This window comes from Phaethon lepturus, unplaced genomic scaffold, assembly GCF_000687285.1.
Source record: "Phaethon lepturus isolate BGI_N335 unplaced genomic scaffold, ASM68728v1 scaffold54217, whole genome shotgun sequence".
Taxonomy (NCBI): Eukaryota; Metazoa; Chordata; class Aves; order Phaethontiformes; family Phaethontidae; genus Phaethon; species Phaethon lepturus.
In genome coordinates, this window is record NW_010553660.1 from 2789 (window position 1) to 23124 (window position 20336).

At 44.5% G+C, this 20336-nt stretch overlaps 1 protein-coding gene across 1 annotated transcript in view; it reads left to right on the top strand.

Annotated features, from left to right (window-relative positions):
- The window catches only part of HSPA9 (heat shock 70kDa protein 9 (mortalin)), a 20629-nt gene extending 1946 nt beyond the window's left edge, over positions 1-18683 (top strand). The window contains exons 4-16 of the mRNA XM_010291589.1: positions 264-388; positions 1979-2052; positions 2138-2244; positions 2819-2981; positions 3656-3748; positions 5437-5646; positions 8122-8349; positions 9143-9247; positions 10312-10429; positions 12839-12933; positions 15205-15297; positions 17031-17171; positions 17947-18683. Coding sequence (XP_010289891.1) covers positions 264-388; positions 1979-2052; positions 2138-2244; positions 2819-2981; positions 3656-3748; positions 5437-5646; positions 8122-8349; positions 9143-9247; positions 10312-10429; positions 12839-12933; positions 15205-15297; positions 17031-17171; positions 17947-18006 — 1612 coding nt within the window. The 3' untranslated portion in view covers positions 18007-18683. The remainder of the gene's footprint in view (positions 1-263; positions 389-1978; positions 2053-2137; positions 2245-2818; positions 2982-3655; positions 3749-5436; positions 5647-8121; positions 8350-9142; positions 9248-10311; positions 10430-12838; positions 12934-15204; positions 15298-17030; positions 17172-17946) is intronic.
- The last annotated feature ends 1653 nt before the right edge of the window (positions 18684-20336 follow it).

The window sequence follows — 20336 nt, forward strand, 5'->3', positions numbered from 1 at the left end:
GAAATGTTATGTTTTTCTGGAGGGTGTTTGCAATCAAAGCTGGATGATCATACCTAAGGCTTGTGTTTAAATGGTGTAGCCAGTTAAAAAACGGTAGTAGTATTTTGGCACTGCTGGGACTCTCTGTGGATATGAGGCTGCTGTTGGCATGTTCAGTAGTCTTTGTCTAGAACTTCTGCATGTTCATCTGCTGATACTGACTGTAGGGGTTTTGTGCTGTATACTGGTAGAGAAACTGAGTGTGGAATTCTCCTGTTTTTTAGTAAGAACGTTCCGTTTAAAATTGTCCGTGCCTCCAATGGTGACGCCTGGGTAGAGGCTCATGGAAAACTCTATTCTCCAAGCCAGATTGGTGCCTTTGTACTAATGAAGATGAAGGAAACTGCAGGTTGGTACAGTTCGGTCTTTGCCATGTGTGAGCACAAGTGTGACCTTGGTGCTGGGCTGTGGTAAATGGAAGTGCAGCAGCCATAAAGGTACTTTTTTCAGTATGGGAATCCTTGTATAGCAGGCTCTTATATGGGGCTGGTGGTGCAAGGGTACAGTGATGGGCTGTTACGAAGCCTCGAGGAAGATCAGTGCTTACCTCAGTCTCGGATCTTTGGCAAGATATTACTGCTTTACTTAAAACATACTCTTACCAAAATCGAATACTGATTGAGTTGATACTCAATTTTAATGGAATTGAATGCACACTTACTCAGAAGGGGGAGCTGCTTTTCCTTGTAAAAGGTAGTCCTTGTGCCTCCCAGGCTGCAGCTGCGCACGGGCAGTGGCAGCCAGGGTTTTGAGTGGCTTTGTTCTTACTCAGCTGCTAGATATGTAGCAAGAAAGGGAGTGTTCAAGGGACCCAGTTTTGGGGGCTGAAAGAATAGCTTCCTGAGAAGGCGACTTTGAATATTTGTTAGGGGAAAACATACATTGGTCTGGAGAAATTCGGTTTTTCTCCTTTTCAATTCCTAATCTGGTTTCTGGGGAAGCTGAGTATAATATGTAGAGATAATGGTCAGTAGCTGCCTTCCACAGCCTTGTGTGGTAAAAGTTTTGCATCCAGTGATAAGTGTTTGGAGGGCAAGACTAAAGGTTGCTACTGAAGCTTCATCCAAAGATGATTTTTTTCAATGTTAGGTCCTGAACACTTGCTAAAGCACCACCCAAAAGTAAAATACAAGTATGTGGTATGTGAGCATCTAGATGTCATGGGTCTGACTCTGAGGATGGTGTTCCTCTCCCTTAAGCAGGGGTCTACTTCCTGTAGGTCTGTTGGCTTTTGGCTTGGATGCTACATGAATTCAACTATGGAATGATCTGGCTTTGCAAGCAAGACAGAATAATGCCGTGTGTAAGGTCTGTGCAGGGCTAATGCATAGGCATAAATCCTGTCTGTGCATTCTCACTGCATTGTGCACATTCTTACTTTTTAGCAGGTCTGAATCTGCATTTGATGATGTCCTTCTCTTTCTCTTTTTTTTTTTGGAGATAAGCTTGTGAGCTTAAATTAGGGTGTAATGCATATTTTTCCTGACTTACTCAAATGCTTATGAAGTTAGCATATGTACATTATTTGTACTGTATAAATGTTACCAACAGCAGACTCTATAAATAGGATGAAAACGATTTAAGTTTTAAGTGTGTCACATGTTGAACATGGGAAAGAAATGGAAAACAATTTCAGCATCACATGCTAAAGACAAGTTAAGCTCTCAGATGAATTCTCATTCACTAGTAGCATCCAGTCACTGAATTGTGGAGGTGCTTTGCTTGTTCTGTCAGAATTCTAGAAAGTATTCCATGTTTTGTGAAAGGACTTGATTTCTGCACAACTCTCTCTCTGTCTTCCTAGGAAGCACTAAGTTCTTGGGCAGCAAGCCTGTCTTCTCCTCTTAGTTCAGGAAAATTATTTCAAACTACATAATAACAACTTGATATTCTTATCTTTATAAGGTTAACTTTCTGTTTTGTCTCCTTTTTCCTCCAGAAAATTACCTGGGACATTCGGCAAAGAATGCTGTCATCACAGTCCCTGCTTACTTCAATGATTCCCAGAGACAGGTATTCTTCAAGCTCTAAGCTATTCGGGCTTATAAATTGTGTTTTAGTTTCTCTCAATAATTGGCACTCTTCCTCTTTTCCTCAGGCTACAAAAGATGCTGGGCAGATCGCTGGCTTGAATGTTTTGAGGGTGATTAATGAACCAACAGCAGCTGCACTTGCCTATGGTCTGGACAAGTCTGAAGACAAAGTGTAAGTGCCTGTTCCTAACAGCTACCCTCTCTTAAATAAACATGCTGTAATTTGCTTTGTAAATGCCTATCCTGCTTTCTGTTTGGTTTTTTTTTTAATGGTCAGAATTCTGTTGAAGTAGACCCACAGCTGTGGGTCAGTGCTATGTAATGTCACCATCAGAAGTGGTTATATCAATGTAGGGGGTTTGTTACAGATCTTGTAAAGCTGATGTAGCTTATAGTGCTGTGAAAACCTCACGCTTTGAAAAACCGTGTTTTGTAATGGGTCTGGTGTCCCTGCCGTTGCCATTGGATGTGAATGTGTATTTATTTGAAGAGGGAACTGCCCTCTTTGAAATATGGGCAAGGCTAAGCATTGTGCAGCATGCCTTTCAGAGAAGGCTTCCATGTGGACTCGAACTGCTCAAGGGGTGCGTATGCTGTGTAACTTGTTTACTGATGTCTTTAAGAGGGGCTTTTAACTTTTGTGGACAGCAACATGAACTCTGCACACCTCATCTCCTGAGGAGAATTATTTTTGAGCCACACAACTTTGTCTAGAAAGTAATGTTTTTCTGCATCTGTTCTCGTAGTATTGCAGTCTACGATTTGGGTGGTGGCACTTTTGATATTTCCATTTTGGAAATCCAGAAAGGAGTCTTTGAGGTGAAGTCCACCAATGGTGACACTTTCTTAGGTGGAGAAGATTTTGACCAGGCCTTGCTACAGTATATTGTTAAAGAGTTCAAGAGAGAGGTAAGGTATCTCATCAGCATTCAATGTTGTTTTACACTGTTTTTTCAACCTTGCTTAATGTCTATGGAAGGATGGGAATTTTCTTAAATTATTAGGACTTGGTTTGTAATCTATGGCACAGTTGAACTTTGAGTGCTAGATGCCTGTTAGTCTGGCTTCCACTTCTTATACTTTTTTTTCTTGAGGTGGAGTATTCTTCCCCTGGAAGACAAAATAGCAGGACTTCTGCCTTTTTTCCTCTGGTGTAACAGGACTATCCTATACATAGTCTGCTTACTTTTAATAATAAAAAAACTGTGGTCCAATTGAATGTGTCAACACGGATGCATACAATACAGGTCTGGCTGTAGGAAACTGCAGTGTAATTCCGAACTCCTTTGCTAATTCAGTCTGTTTTTATATTCTGTGATGCAGGAGCTTTTCCAAGCTGTAACCTGTAACTTACTGTATAATCACTTCCAGAGCAGAGGGGGCTAGCTGACGTTATTGAAATGCTAAATACGTTAGCCAGAAGTGAGAGAGATCAGCAGAAGTGCATATAGCAGGCTGTATTTCTACAAACACCCTTACAACTAGTTAAGAGTGATAGGAAGATGAACTGCAATGAAGAAAAGCTCTCCATGACTCCTGTGCAAAAGCTGAGAGTCTGTTAACTGATGTTGTTTGTCGCTTAGATGGGTGTTGACCTGACTAAAGACAACATGGCCCTTCAGAGGGTGAGAGAAGCGTCAGAGAAAGCAAAGTGCGAGCTTTCGTCATCTGTGCAGGTAGGTGGCTGGATTTGAAGCAGTCCAGTAAAACATTGCAATACACTGAGTTTCGCATTACTTTTGTAAACAAAACTTTGTGAAATTGCTGCTTCTTTCTTGTGGTGGCAGAACAAGCTTCTGTGTAACCAAATGACATCACTTTAACAGAAGGTCCTTTAGCAGGCTGGACTGTTGAGGTGCACAATTAGTTGTCAGAAGCAGAGAGTGTTAGCGGGTGGTGGCACCGTGTTTTCTCGTCTTGCAGGGGGTGTGACCTTGTTCCCAACTTACTACTATGTATTTCAGAAGTATGATGGGCATCAGGGAATTAAACTGCAGCTATTACTGCTGGGTTACTGGAAGCACTTTTGACTCTGTGCAAGTGGTTCTAAAACCTTGGTGCTCCTCATTCCACTGAAACAGCTAATTTGTCTAATTTAAACAAGAATTAATATCTATAAAAAATCTTTGCTTATTTGCCTGGGGAAGGGTTGTCTAGACAGTGGGCAACATATACCTCCTTTTGTTTTTTCCACGTGCTTTGTACATTAATGCATTCAAGCATGTCCATTATTCACTACTGAATAAGGAGCTGGAGAAGCAGCAAGTTGGGGGTGTAATAGTCTTGCCTAAGTGAAATTAAGGTCAATTATATAGTAATTGAAATGGGGTCTCTGCCAATTTCTACGTTCTGAATAAACATAGTTTTTTTTATGGTGGTCTTTTTGTTGGCCAATGGGGAGCTCATAGCAAGGAGTTTAGGCCAGTCACAATGAATGCATAGTTCTGCCAGAGACATAGCAGGCTCTGTTTTACTAGCTCAAGAGTTGGCAAATACAGTCTGTTCATACCAGGAAAAATTGAATTCCTTAACTCTTTAGCAGTGAAGGGAAAATAACTTGCTTTTGGCCCTGATTTCCCCTAATACTTTTGACCATGCTATTTATAAAGTGAATGCACACCTCTAGTCAGCAGTGTGGGTTTAGTTCTTGTTGTGTAAACTTAATCTCTAGAGCTTAAAGCATTAATGGTTTTGCTTTGATTTGTAGTATCTTTTCATGTCAGCATGACTCAGCACTTGAACAAGATGGTTTCAGTAGAAGATTTGCTTTAAAAATCCAACATGAATTTGTAAGATCGTTCACAAATAACCATTAAAAGTGGGGATTATGGTGCCTGGCACTGATGAACTTTGTGTTAAATGACAACGGACTGGCTGTCAAACACGAGTTCTTTGCGTTTAGGAAACAGTTAATGAGTTACTTCCTTCAGGTAGCTTACCTTGTATGAAATGTTAGTCATTTGGCAAAATTTTTCGGAACTCTGAACATGGGCTTTCTTCTGTGTTGTGCTAAAGGAAGAGGATTAAGGTGGTCACTTCTAATGTTTCAGTTCTTACCTCCTGTCTATGATAGCAATTAAATTGTTTTTGTTAATAATAAAAAAACCTCAAAATAACACAGTATTAAAAATGGAACTTAACAGTTGTAACCATGAGGTGTGTAACAAAATAATTTCCCTATCTCTTGTCTGAAATGTCAAAACATAAAAGTATGCTTGCTACCACTTAAAGACCGGACTGCGGAACGGGCACGTAGATGTTTCAGTACAGGCAGAACAGAACCTATAGCTTGATCTAAAACCTGCATGCAGCTGCCTTATGTTCTATTCCTGTTTTTCACTCTGTGTTTGTTTCTGTGCCGCAGACTGATATTAACTTGCCGTACCTTACTATGGATGCCTCTGGACCAAAGCACTTGAACATGAAGCTGAGTCGCTCGCAGTTTGAGGGCATTGTAGCTGATCTGATCAAAAGGACAGTAGCGCCATGCCAGAAAGCCATGCAGGATGCTGAAGTCAGCAAGAGTGACATTGGTGAAGTCATCCTCGTTGGTGGCATGACCAGAATGCCAAAGGTATGAGAGATGTCTCTGTTAGAGGCAAAGCTGGTACAGCTACCCGGTGCTTACTGTTAAGGGTGATCTGTAACGGGAAAGATGGGAGTCTGGTAGCTTAAAAATGCTCCAGCAGATGAAGGCCCCCAGGAGCAGAGCAGACATGTTAAGTAGTTGGATGAAAGCAGTAACAAGGGACACTCATGCTATTTAATGAGCTTAGCTTGGATCCAGGGGCTGTAGCCAAGTTACACTTTACAAAGACAAGTGGGAGGTATCAGGAGTTGAATTTTCAACTTGACTTTCTGCTGCGGACCTAGCATAAGCAGTATTGTTGAGATACAGACTGTTTTCTCTTGTTTGTGGACTTCAGTGTGTGCTAAAGGTACACTTCAATGACAATAACCTATCAGTAATCCCAGCTTTCCAGTGGATTCCTTCCCCTGTGTAGAGCACCTAGTTATCTGTGAAGGAACTGCACAAGCAGAACGGCTGTTACCTGCTGGTTGTGTGCACTCAGCTACCTGTTTGAGGCTGGGTGTTGTCAAACATATTTAACTGTTCTGAGCACTCATTACCTAATACCTGGCCCTTGTGTTCTGTGGTGATAAGCACCAACAGGTAACTTAAAAGCTTGCTCTGCTGACATGCACAGTCTTGCAGATAAGGCAGTGTCTGCTGGTGATTTACTGTTCTTGTTCGTAGCAATGCAGACTACTCCTTAGCTCCCCTGAAGTCGGAGCTGAACATGTATGTGCACTACTCTCTTCAAGGGTACAGCTTGTCCTTTTCTACAGAGATTATCAAAACATCATTCCATAGTGATCAGTCAGGCTTGAATTGTTTGTTTGCTGTTAAGATTTGGGGTCTGCGGATCCTTTCGAGGATAGTAGGTGTGTATGTGGTCCTGTTTGGGATTGATTTGGGGTATGGTAGTGTGGTTTAGTTTTTTTATTATTCCTTAAGTGTTAAATGAGCCTGGTGGCTGGAGGTGATACTAGTGTGTGCAAAAGGTCACCCAGCCAGAGGAAGCAGCGCAACAAGATAAACAGGAGCTGCTGCTCTGGCCAGAGCTCAAGTGGAGTAACTGCTATACTTTCGCAAAGTCCCTGCTGTTCTAGCTGGATAAAGGAAAAATGGAGTCGTTAGCTATATATAAAGTGATGAAAAACACTGCTAGAAGTGAGGAAGCCCTTTCTGAAACATTATGTATCCTTTGGAGGTGGGAGACAGTACTTAAATATTGATTTGATTTTTTTTATTTTTACTTTTTTATGCCCTATTTAATAAGCCCCAGTATCTGTGGCTTTGAGTTTACATAACGCATTCCTGAGTGCCTGTAGTTACATCTCTGGCTCTGACATCAGTGCCTATATGTCACACACAGCACAGAGCCTTCTATTCTATGTTGTGTTCATTTTGCCCTGCTAGGGGGGAATGTGCTGCCTTCGGAGCACTCATGTGGCTTCAGGAAACCTACAGTTCAGTGGTTAGAAGTCATGTTTCTTTTGTATTGTAAACTATGCCTCCAGAGGGTAAGACTTCATGTGTGAGCATATAATTAAATGCAAGTCTTTTCCCTCTGTAATGAACACTCCCGGCAGATGTCTCTTGGCTTGAGTGCAGAGGAGTTGGACTTTTGCTTACAGCACGGTTTTCTAGGCGCAGCACGCTCATCTGTGCCGATGTGTGCCTGACCGGCGTACTCAGGGAGGAGGGAAACTGTGCACGGGAACCAAGTCCCACACCCTTCTCTTGTAAGGTGGGGGAGTGGACTACTGATGTGCTCTGATGCAGACACCTTATTGCATTCCCGTCTGGATACTTCAGCCATAACTCTGCTGTAATCATGAGCACATCCTTCCGAAAGGGCAGAGCAGTGAAAAAACTAGTAACACAGTTCAGGCTGCCTGCTGACATAGCAAATCTACTTCTCTGGTGAAACAGCTCATTAAATAAGAGTTTGAAAATACTGTCCTCATGCCATTTCCTCTTTTTTTTCCCCTTTATTACGCAAAAACAAGATGAACTTTTCTTCTGCTCTGGGTTTTTTTACCTTCCCTGTGCTGTGCCCTGCCTCCACAGCTGTACCGTCCTTGATAGCTGTGTTTTGCCCAGTGTTGGCTTGTACAAATTCCTGCGGAGCAGTCCTTGACTCCTGCTTGATAAGCATGGAGCGATCCCATCTGAGTATGACTGGGCTATGTGAAAGGACTGCTGTAGGTTAACTTGCAGCTGGTAAACTTGATTGCAAGAAAGTGTCCAGAGAAGGGGTGCCCAGACTGAAATGAGTGCATTTAACAGGGTGTGTGGAAGATGCGGAGTTAGGGAGCAATCACAAGCCTGAAGCTTAATGTTTCTATCATGCTACGGGGTTACATAGCAGCAGGAGCATAAAGATAGAAACCTTTAGCCATGGCTAGTATGTTCTTGTGGCCACAGCACTGGGCGGTAATGGTTTGCTCTGCATACAAGCTATGCTTTCTCTCCATTCAGGTGCAGCAGACTGTACAGGATTTGTTTGGCCGTGCTCCTAGCAAAGCAGTTAATCCTGACGAAGCTGTTGCTATTGGTGCAGCTATTCAAGGTGGCGTGTTAGCTGGTGATGTTACTGATGTCCTGCTGCTGGATGTAACTCCCCTCTCCTTGGGCATTGAGACACTGGGAGGTGTCTTCACAAAGCTCATCAACAGGAATACTACCATACCAACTAAGAAGAGCCAGGTACAAATTGACTCCAGATGGGTGGGTCTTTTGTAGCCAGTGAAGGCTACCCAAAGCATCCTGGTAGATAGTCTTGTCTCCTCATCTGGCCAGGAGAAGCAGCATAGAAATCAAATTTAATGTCACACGCTGATGATTAGCTTGCCCTTGAGGGGGTGTAAGTTGAGTTAATGTGTGCCAAGTTACCCCGCGATGTTTGTGGCCTGGTCATGATTGCAGTGTGTGTGCTATGATGTAACTGTCAGCACATCATTCTGAAGAATAATTGTGTGGAGACCTTCTGTAACTGAGCACCACATCTGTTTGAGGCCATCTTTCTTGGGTGGCATACCTCAGAAGGGATTATCTTTTCCTGTATTGTAAGGCCCTAGTAGACTTGGGTGTGATCCTTTCCTCCACTTTGCCTTGTCTGGCTCTGCTGGTGTGTGCTTATACTGATAACGCTTGTTCTCTCTGGGGCCCGGGGTTAGGTCAGGAGCCCTGCTGCTTCAGAAAGAAATGTGCTGGTAATGTGGCTGGCTGCCACCGGACCCTGCTGTTGGCATGGCATTGCCAGTTTTCACGTGCTCAAGTGCATGTAGGGCGAGATGCCAGTGAGCTTGGCTCTTGCTAGCCTTGGTGCCCTGATGTTTTGTAAAAGGAACAGGGGAACAACAAGTGTTTAATGACTCTTTGTCTCTTCAAAGTAGCTTCTCTTTATTCCTTCCTCTGTTGTTTAGTCAGCTTGTAACTGCATCCATTCATGTGTTGCAGTTTACCACCATGCCAGTAACTTTCTGTTCCTTTTCCACAGGTGTTTTCTACAGCTGCTGATGGGCAGACTCAAGTGGAGATTAAAGTATGCCAGGGGGAGAGGGAGATGGCTAGTGACAACAAACTTCTTGGCCAGTTCACATTGGTATGTTGGCTACTCAGTATTCATGACCTTAGACTTGACCTTCTTTTGAGAAGTTCAAAGCCTTCTCCATTTCACTTGACCCCTGAAGGCAGTGTTGGGAAGGAGTCATCTTACAGAAGACATCTGACCCTATTTGTAGTAAAAAAGCAGTCTCTAAAGGCACAGACTGATTCTGGGACACCCTTTCAGTGACAGGGGAGCAACTAGCATGTAAGATGGAGCCCGAAGTTTCTAAGCAGCCTTATGTGGCACAGAGGCTACTGTAGCTTTAGTGCTTGGTCACCTAGAAGGGCCCTCTCCACTTCCGGGCAAAAAGAGCTCTGAATTACTGGGCCTGTGCAACAGGTAACCTGAATGCGGGCCTTTTCCTCTGGTGTTGCAAAGACAAGACTTGGAGCAGGCGCCATGTTAACCTGCGGTCCCTAGGGTAACCCATTTCTAGCCCAGTACTGCTCTTCTGTGAAAGCTGGCAGAACTCCCCTGCTCACTGGAGAGCAGATGTGCTCCAGGGATTCGTGTGTGTGGCTGACTAACCAGCTGCCTACGCAGAATTGGTTTGTCAGTGTTGGCAAGGTTTGGCACTGTTTTAACTGTTTGCCCAAACTTGCTGTTGCTGGGAAGAGCCATCCAGAAAGGAAGGGCTTTGCCTTTCTTTTGTACTTTTGAAGGAAGCTGTACTGTCACTCTCTTAATATGGTAGCCTCAGAGGCAGTTGATGAACTCCAGTCATGTCCAGAACTGAGAAAATAGAGCATCCTGACATGTCCTGGAGGGGAAGAGTGGCTTGTTAGCAATAAAGCAGAACCTGTGTCACCTCCAAACCCGGGGGCTACCTTTTGTGGTTTCTGTGCGCTTGTTCTGGGTAGAAATCTGTGTGCTGTTACATCTAGATATTGCTAATTCACCACATGATGCCAACAGACATTTAGAGGATGCGGCTCTGGGGATTAGTTAATAGTTGATTCAACTGACAGATCACCAAGATAACATGCCCAGCACTGGAGCCTCGTACCCTGAGCTCGTGCCTGTGTGGGAGCTAATGGCAAGGTACTTCTCGTTCTCAGGTTGGGATTCCTCCAGCACCACGTGGAGTGCCCCAGATTGAGGTCACTTTTGACATCGATGCTAATGGTATTGTTCACGTGTCAGCCAAGGATAAAGGCACCGGACGTGAACAGCAAAGTAAGTGCTCTGAGATGAGGAGGAAAGGTGTGGAGCAGTGCCATAGCACACTGGGCACTATGGGTAACTCTAGGTGACTCCCAAGGCTAATGGAGTGCTGCCTTGATGGACATCCCACAGTCGGGGGGTGGGGACTGTGGTGCCTGTTACCTGATGAAGTGTCAGAATGGCAGAAGCAATCTGTTGCCAGTGCAGCATAGATGCAGTTGCAGTCACCTTAGTCTAAGTGCTTCCACTAGAAAGGAGGGCAAAGGGCTACTGCAAAATGAAATAGGGAAAGGAGGAAGTGACGGCTGACCTGTAATTTCATTTTAAGGAAGTAAAACTTATGTAAAGACATAGCCCTTGGCCCTATCTGTTAGCCTGCTGACAGATATTGCCACCAATGGATGCTCTCTCCATGCACGTTAGATGGAGATGAAGCATCTGCCTATATCAAGGTCAAAGATGTCCTCACTGCCAGGGTTTTACCACATGACAAGTCATTTTGTACTGTATGACAGTCCTTCCTTGGTCTTGCAGTCTGCTGTGATCACTATAGCAATGTTTCAGCAGAGTGCAACTGTTTCCTGGGGTTTCCCCGATGTACCAGCTGTGCCTCAGTCCTCAGAGAGGCGTTGGACATACAGGTTGGTGAACTGAGGGCTCACAGGTGTTTGTGAAGCAGTGTTCCTGCTGCTTACTGGGGTGTCCTATGTCACTGAGGAGCTTGGAGCAGTGACATTCTGCCCTACATGACCCTGAAGGGACAGAAATTGGAGTTTGGGAATCCAGCCCTGTGTACGAGTTGCTCTTGAGCTGTGCTCCTGGGCATGCTGCCCCTTTAGGAGTACCCTGTGCTAACACCCGAAGGGATTGCGTTCTGTTTTATGCTGCCTATGTGAGGAGCCAGCTTTTAACAGAGAAGTCAAATTAGGAAGATCTCTGTTGAATCGAGGGCATGTCAAGTACAGCTGAGCAGATCAGCCCTGTGCCGAGGCCCTGGCTTTTTTTTTTTCCTAATTACTTCATTACAAAGGTCTTGAAATTCAAGTATTTAGAAGCACCAGGTATTTTGTGAACCACCTTGTTAATTTTCATCTGTTTAGGCTCAAAACATCTCTAAATGGCAGGAGGCTTGGGGACTTGAAGCTGTCAGTATATTTTGCTCTGTAGTGCAATGAAATGTTAGGCGTGCGGTTCTGGGGTAATTAATGACACGGTTGGCATTTTCTAAAGCTCTGTTGTGGGCTCAGAAAATTAATTTGAAGCATTTGTAGATTCCCCTGATACAAAATAGATCTCTTTTGTGCCTCTACTGGGAACCTCTATACTGCCCTTCAGTTGTTTCTTGGAGGCAACCAGTTGAGCAATCAAATGCACGCTCCAGTTAAGAAAAATATTGTTAACTCTGTATTGGTAACTTGGAGGTATATGCTCTTCTTAATCGTGCTACTTGGCTTTTGGCAGGAATTTGTTACCAAAACTACATTGCTTGTTACTTCGATTTCCTTGTAGATTTTCTTCTACCTCTGAATAGTCATCTCCTGATAATAGGCAACCAGAATTTTTTTAGCTGTCTATCTATTTGCAGACGTGGTCCTGATTCTAAAACTGAACTGCTCATCCCACATCTGCATCCAAAAGGACAGACGTGTGTCTTCGCTTAGGGTTTTGTACCAGTGACAAATATTAAGTAGAAAACTTACTTCTAATGAGGATCTTGGTATACTCTTTTTTTTGGACTTTGCGATATCCTGGATGTTGGTCTTCTCTTTAGCAATGAAATTATGCTTTACTGCAGAAATTACCTTAAGTCTACACTATACTTTTTGGCACTAATGGAGGGGGGGGAAAGGGGATGTGTGTGCATGACAGACACCTTTAAGAGCCTGCCCATAGAATTATGCCATGTTCACTTAAGGGTAGTGAGGAACTGGGTGGGAAATGTTGTCTTATCCTGCTACCAGCCTAGGCTGCCTTCCAACAGTGAAAAGAATGTCTGCCCTGGTAAAATGATTACTTCTGTTTGGATTTTTTTTGTTGGGTGTTTTTTTTACTCTCTTTTTTTCTTTTTTTTAGTTTTTTGTGTTTTAACCTACTAGAACACCCATTTGGCTTGGGGGTTTTGTGTGCACATTTGCATTCCAGGTGGAGTAACTGAAGAATGGTCAAAGTGACTTGCAGACCAGTGAACAGGAGGTGTCTGGCAGAGCTGGGGAGTTTGTAGATCTAAGACGTTTTTATCTTTTATCTTGCCAGCAGCATCACTGCCTCTTCAAAGACTGGCTGTCTTTGTACTGCCCATGGGGTCTTCACAGGTGCAGAGTCTGAGCAAGGCTGCTGCCACTGAGAGGGTTTGGGAAATAATACACTCCTTTCCTCAAAGATGAGAGCATGTTCTTTATTGATGCTTCTTTTCTAATGCAGTTGTTATCCAGTCTTCTGGTGGCCTTAGCAAAGATGAAATTGAGAACATGGTGAAGAATGCAGAGAAGTATGCGGAGGAAGACAGGCGAAGAAAGGTAATGTGACTGTCATGGTATCTTCCAGCTAGTAGCGTACCTGCCAGTTCTTGCCATTCTGCGCTACTAACCATGCCCACCTTTTGAAAGAGCTGTAGGTTCTGGTCTGTATGGTCTTGAGCTGTTTGTTTGCGCAGTTACCTGAATATCTGCTTGCTTCCTTATATTCAATTGATGCTCCAGAATTGCAAGAAGGTGTATGCAGGGCCATTGGGATCTTGGTTTTGGGTCAGGTAAGTTGCCCTGTGGGACTAACATTTTAATTCCTCCCTGAAGAATTACTGGGACATGAAGGCAGCAATAAGCAAACTCACCTGCCTATTACTCATGACAAACAGCTTTGAGCTTTGCAATTCCAGTTACATTTTTTTGTCATCAATGCTCTTTACTGCTCACCTACCTGTTAATCTTGGCTGTTAGTTTGAAGCTAGCCTACCACAGCTGCGTTCTCCCAGTGGTGTTTCATTTAGATGGACGCAGTATGGGGATATTTAAGCTGTTCTCTCTGAGTTTATTTTAAAGCTTAATTTCTAGAACCTGCCAAGCAACGCTACACCTCAGACTCTTCCTTCGTAAGTGGGAAGCTGCTTTCTGTAGTGCAGAATCTCACTGTGGCATCTTGAATGCTGTATTCATCTGAGTGTGGTGTTTGCCCTTAGCACAGATGTTTGAAAGCCTTGCTGACTTTGTGAAGAAAAGACTGACACTTGCCATGGTTGAGTGACTGAACCTGTGATAAACATACGATTAATGGTTGGAACTAATTGGTTTAATGAGGGCAGTACTAATGAATTATGCTCCTAAACGTAAAGCATTGATTTTTTTTTTTTTAAACAGATACAGTGAAGGCCTGCTCTGGGATATGGCACCAGTGTATAGTTAGTGATTGCTGAAACTGGCACACTGAATTTGTCTGCGTTGTGTTCTCCTAATCTGTAGAAGCTCTGTCTCAAGTGTTCAGGCAGCACTGTAAATCTCATGCTCGGTAGTAAAGGGATCAGAAGAGGACTAAAGGAGAGAATGCATGGAATAAATTCATATGAAGCAGCATCTCCATGCCTCGGAAGGTCTAAAGCTCAAAGCATTGACTTAATAGCATTTTTAGGTTAGATGGAGAACCTTTGAAGTCCTGGTCTGAAAGGCCCACTGTTTAAATAACTTTATCGTTGCCATGAAGTGTAGGTGGTGGTCTAGCATTTCAAGAGGCTGCACTGAAAAACTTTTTCCTGTTGCTTTACTTTGACTTTGTATCATAAATCACCACTGAGTAAGTTCTTCCCTGTTGTAGTCCTGAAGTAGGACTTGTCTCTGTCCAGTGACCTATCAGATGAAGGTGATTAGGTTGCTTTCTTAACTAACACTTCTCTTTACTTGACTTGCATAACTGTAATTGTCAAAATTCCCTCGTTACGTCTTTCTGCTCATGGTTTTACTGCCATGGAAGTATCCTGAATGCATTAACAGAGTATCACTCTGCTGGACTCAGCATCCTGCTGTGAACTTTGACAATCTACAAGGAATGAAGACATAGCATAGAAACAAAATTATTTTTCATCAGCTTTCCACTGTAAGTGGTTAGTCTTCTGAGAATACTATCACACCCTTGTTCAGGTAGACTGTTCTTTCAGATGGAGAGAGCTGGGTGTCCCAGAGACTGTTGCTGGTGAAATAGCTAATGTCAACAGTGGGACTGAATTATGTTTTGACAGGATTACTACTCCTTTATACTTAGAGCTTACTCTGTCCCCTGTTGCTTGTCTTTGCAACAGTAGTGCTAGGAACTGGTATTTCTTACCTAGTGCAGTGGGGTTTTTCCACTGTGGAGATGCTACAAGCACTTATAATAAGCAAACATGAGTATAACAACCGAGCATTTCGGCTGTCTCTGGTGCCCTTGTTGCTGAAGGAGCTTAAGAGTATTTTCTGCAAGTTCTGTTGCTTTCTAAAGGAGGCTGTCCTGTCTCTGCAGTTGCTGGCTCTTTCAGTGTGCCAACATAGTGCTGTGTTAGCTACTTCTCCTTCCAGGGAAGTGGGATTTGCTGAGTGTGAAAGCATGAGGACTGCCTGTTTGGGCTTCCTGGTGCCAGAATGCATCTAGAAATGGCTTACTTGCATTTCTCCTTCTTCCCTTGCCATTAAGAAGGACCCTGGGTGGGAGCAAGAATGGAATTTGGCAGTTTGGGGAAAGAAATGTCAGCTGCTAGTTCATACATATACAACTCGTAATGCCAGTGATGTATGCAGTAGGCCCTTACAAGTTCTCTTACCCAGGAACGTGTGGAAGCTGTAAACATGGCCGAAGGCATCATCCATGATACAGAGTCTAAGATGGAGGAGTTCAAGGATCAGCTGCCAGCGGATGAGGTAGGTAGTTTCTGATCTAGTAACAGTAAAGGAAGTAAGATTCCTTACTATATCTCTGCTCAAATTCTCACTTAACTCTGGAGCTGGCTCTGGCTGGTGGCACAGACTTTGTGCGTATTTCCATGCTGTGTAAAGGTGGCACAGTCATTGGCTCTTTTAGTTTTTGCAGTTGATGAGTGGGATGAGTGTGGCTGATGGGAGGATATAAGGACATACTTAGAAGAACATGGCTTGGATAACAGCAGATATCCCGCTTCAAAGTGCGAGTTCAGTGTCACTGAAGATCTAAGAGCCTGGGAAGCTGTTAATGAAAGGTTTCTACATGAATTATGTCCTTGACTTGGCCTTGTGGTGATTTGATAAGAACTGTACTGTGGCCTGTGTAAGAGGAGAGTTTAGCTCAAAAGCTAGAGATTACAACCAATGCCTACCAGTGTATGAGCAGGGATACAAAGGCAAAGCTGCTGTGCGGTCACAGCAGCCTCGGTAGTACAAACACAGCACCCAAGAACTTGGAGGCAATGTAAATTACTGTATCCAGTTAACTCCGTTTTCTCTTCTATCTTTGGAGTGAAGTGGATATTAGTATTGAAAAGAATGCTGCTTTTATACCATTCTAAGTGACAATTTAATTTCTGCATTATGATTTCAAAAGCCAAGTTTAAAACAGATTGTACAATCTTCAAGTTAATAACACTCCGAAGCAGAATAAAAGGGCTCCTACGGCCTCTGCGAGGCCTTTGAGGGAACAAGATTATAGTTTACTGGTAAGTAGCCTCTGATCGGTTTAAGTGCTGGTTTTCAGCCCAGCTCCTCTCTAGGATGGATATTGGCTGACTCTGTGTTTGGGATTATGATCACTGGAGTTTTTTCTTGCGGGAGCACAGAACTCCTAAATCCTTGTTGCTTGCAAGGACTGTTGTTCCTGTAATGCCGTTTGGGGAATACCAAGGGCAAGGGGGTAGCAGAGCTTGGAAGAAGCCCTGTGCTGTCTGGGTGGAGATGGTGGCCCGACAACCGAAGGCGTTGATCGCCTTTGCCTTCCTGCGGGTCTGAATGAGAACTCTGCCCACGTTTTGACTGCGAAGGCTGCTGAGCAAGTGCTGCCGGCACAGCTGTCCCCCAGTCACCTCGCTTCCACAGGCCTGCCTCTCCAGCAGCATGCCAGTCTGACAGAGAAATGCCAGACTGTGTGGAGGGTTTGACAGATGGCTACAGGGGCTGGGATGAGACCGTATTGCTTGTGTTTGCCTCTCTGCTCCTTCTCCCACGTGCAACAAAGGGATTAAACAGGGTGGTGAACAGCCTTTCTCATTGGCTTTCTGACAGTGCTTTAAAGATAGATGAAAACCAGCTTTCTTTTCCCTTTACCCTGGCTCGTGGGGTGACTGACTCACTGGTGAGGTGTGCCAGGGAGAGCAGCTCTCATCCTTGGCGACCTGTTCAGTCTCTGCAGGGGCTTTCTGTCCTTGGCGCCTCTGCTGAGACCGCAAACAAGGGGACCGATTAATGCCAACTGTGGCACATTTAGGGAAGTGGACAGGTGCCCATTGGGAACTGAGCACAGTCCTAGTCCCTGCAGACCATGTGGCTCAGTTTGAGACTTAACTTCGTGGCTTCTGACCAAAAATATGGTAGTTTTGCTGTGGCCAATAGGTGGATTAAGTGATGGGTTAAATTGTCAGTGAACAAAGTGGAGGATTTCATTGTGTTTATTTCTGACTTATTTGCAGTGCAACAAATTGAAAGAAGAAATTGCTAAAATGAGGGAACTTCTGGCTCGTAAAGATACCGAAACGGGAGAAAACATCCGGCAGGCAGCAACCAGCCTGCAGCAGGCTTCCCTGAAACTCTTTGAGATGGCATACAAGAAGGTAGGTTCACAGTCATGTCCATTTTATAGCCCTTGGATGGAGAGGGGTGAGTTGGGACACCAAACACTTAGGTCAGAGCTGTGCTTGGAGGTAGCACAGAGTCTCGGTGCAGCTACCTCTGAGTGACACTTGCTGTAGAAAGTTGGGTGGAGTTGAAGGCCTGAAGTCTTGGCTGTCCTGCCGTAGGCAGCCCACCTCCCAGGCAGTGTCACATTTCTGTACAGTGTTGTATGGAAAGGCGCTGGAAGCTCTTTAAGGAGCATCAAGAAGAGCACGGACAGGGCTTTCCCCTATGTGCATAGAGTGCCTAGAGAAGTAAAGTCACATCTGGATAATGCCCTTGGGACCTTCTTCTCAGTCCCCTTCCCAGTGAAAGGCCTACCCGTTTGAGCCCTGGCAGATTGTGTCCTTTACCTGTCCAGGGAAGTCTGCCAGCATGGAAGTGGCATGCTCTGCCCAGGAGACCTTGGTGGTGCTAAGCTCTCCTTACTGTGGAAAACTGCTTTTCTGATGTCAAACTGAAAATGTTCTGTGCTGTGGTGTAAGCTTGTTAAATCCACTGGGAAAGCGTAAATAATGGGAAGATAACTTCCTCCCTCTTAGTAGCAATCATGCAGAGATGAAGATTGTTTCCATTCTCCTCTGGACAATTAACCTTTTCACTGAGGGAAGGGTTTCTTCAGTCTAGAACTAACCTAAGTGACTGGCTAGGAAAAAAAATGCCTGGGAGAAGCATTTTGTTGTTACTACAAGTAATAAGCCAACTCTTTCACAGATGGCCTCTGAACGAGAGGGTTCTGGAAGTCCTGGGGATCAGAAGGAAGAGAAGCAATAAGAAGTCTCTGTCTTGCCTTGACTAGAGTGTGAAGAAGAGGTCGATGTTCTTGACGCTTGGGAGAGAAGGGACCTTCCTGAGCAGCAATGGGCAGAATTCAGACTTACTGTGTTTTTGCAGTATTCTATATATAAAATTCTTTAATGTATAAACTTAGTGATGTGTCTGCTAGATAAATTGTCACTTGATGAAAGTTAATTCATGCTGGACAAAGTTCTAAGTGTTTGGCCCTGTGGTATTCAACTGAGGTACCTGGGGACTCGCTGATCATTTATTTCTGATACTTGACACAATGGTGTACTAAATCTGATATCAAAGCTTGGAAACCATGTCACTAAATCAAAGGATGGAGATGGAAGTCCTGCTGGAACTGGGAGGAGAGTAATACCTGTGTGGACCTTCCTTGTGGATCTGAGTACTTGTGAGCAGGTAATAAGGCCTGTGAACAGCAATGAGAAGGCTAGCTACATTGCTAGAGAACATTCAGCTCTGCAGCTAGGTTAGTACCCTTGTTCTGATGGAGAGGGGTCACTTCAAATTTAGCTGTAGCGTTATTTCTTACAAAAGAGGCTATGTGGAAGTTAAATACTTTGCTTGTCTGAGCCTTCTGCTCCATCCTGTGTCTGTTCTCTGCTTAATGGTAAAACAATTTCCTTGATAATAAAACTGTTATTGGATCCATTCTGGATTTTTTTAAAATAAAAGCAGAAAAGTGTCCACCATGGAGTTCTTGGTATCCTGGCCTTTGATGGAGGATGTGAGGATGTTAACTACCTGTGAGAGCTCCTGGCAGCTGTAGTGGCAGGAGCTTTCTGAAATCTGTGCTTCATTCATGTGCAAAAAGGAGGAATCTGGTGTCAGATTAGGGTCCATTCCTTCTGTGAATATTGCTGCACGCCCCGGAGGTGCCTGGAAGTCCTGCTGTGATCCGCAGGAGCAGCGGCACCTCACCTTCAGACGCTTCATGCCTGTGCTCAGCCTTCTGCAACAGGCTGCAGACTGGGAGCTTCTAGCAGCCAAGTTGTCCAGGGAGGTGCAGTCTCCTTGCCACAACATACTGGTTTCTCCTCTTCTGTCTTCTGTTACTCTGTGTGTGTAATTGACTGGAAAGAAAATGCAAAGCTTACAGCTGCTTTGTCCTGACAGCTCAGATATTTAGGAGGGAGGAAAGAATTCTCTGACCTGGCATGCCAGACAGTTTCCTAAAGAAGAGAAGCTATTGGGGGAAGGCTAAAAATTCTGTTTCTGTGAAATTTCCTTGAAGCTGGGGACTGGAAGGGATGAAGACTGCTTCAGTCACTGACCTCTCTCAGCAGTCCTAGCAAGAAGGACTGGAAGCAGCTTCCACTTCAGAGGAAATGAGTAACTAAAGTGAGAGGCATAAAAGGTGAGGAAGGGGCCTGGTGCAGCCACAGGAAGAGACGAGGCAACGCCTTGTGTGCCCAGGCTGCGGCACGCTCGGTGTGTCCAGGTGAAGGCAGGTGTGTGGGGGGCATCTTAGCAGCAGTTTGGGGTGTTAAGCTGCCTGACCTTGGTGGACTGAGGAGTTCCAACCCAAAATCCCATGCTTTGCTTTCAGCAGGGGAACTGGTGGTGTCTAGGGATCTGAACTCTGCTCTGGTGGGGTTTTTTTTAAGTGGCAGAGCTTTTATTTGTCACAGGCAGGTAGTGGCAGGCTGAGATGTCTTTGGATCATGTGGCCAGCATGGCTCCCTGCAAGTTTTGAGGAACACATGTAGCTCAGGATGTGCATGTTCACAGCAACTGCTGCTCCCAAGAGCTATTGGTGCCGTCTGGGTGTGCAACTGTGTTTGTCTCACAGGTGAAGCTATGTGCTTCGTTCTGTCACAGCGTAACCCTGCTCCTGTCCTGTATGAGGGCTTGGCAATGGCGGGGAGCACTTGGCTCTGTATCTCCTGAGGGTGATCTCCTTTACAAAACTCGATTGCAGGTGACTTCTGTCCTGAATGTCCCTCTGCTGCTGTTCCTGTCAAAAGCGATTCCCTGTATAAAACTGCCGTCTGAAAAAGAGCAGGAATTCTCCAGCAAAGCAAGTTGGGTATTTCAGGTGCTGAAAGGAAACATATGTAAGTCAACCAGTTTAAAAACCATTGTCTGTGGAAGCTTTTCCTGCTGCCTCCCTGAAACTGCAGCTAGATGATCCTGCAGAAGAGCCAGGGGCAGCCCAGGACAATGCTGCTGCTGCGGCCTGTAGTGCCGTCAGGGCAAAGGCGATGGATCATCATCTCGTAGCCTCCAGGGTCCTGAATCATTGATCAGGGTTAGCCTTTATTTCTTGAATGCATTATTTTCCCTGGCACAGTTTAAAG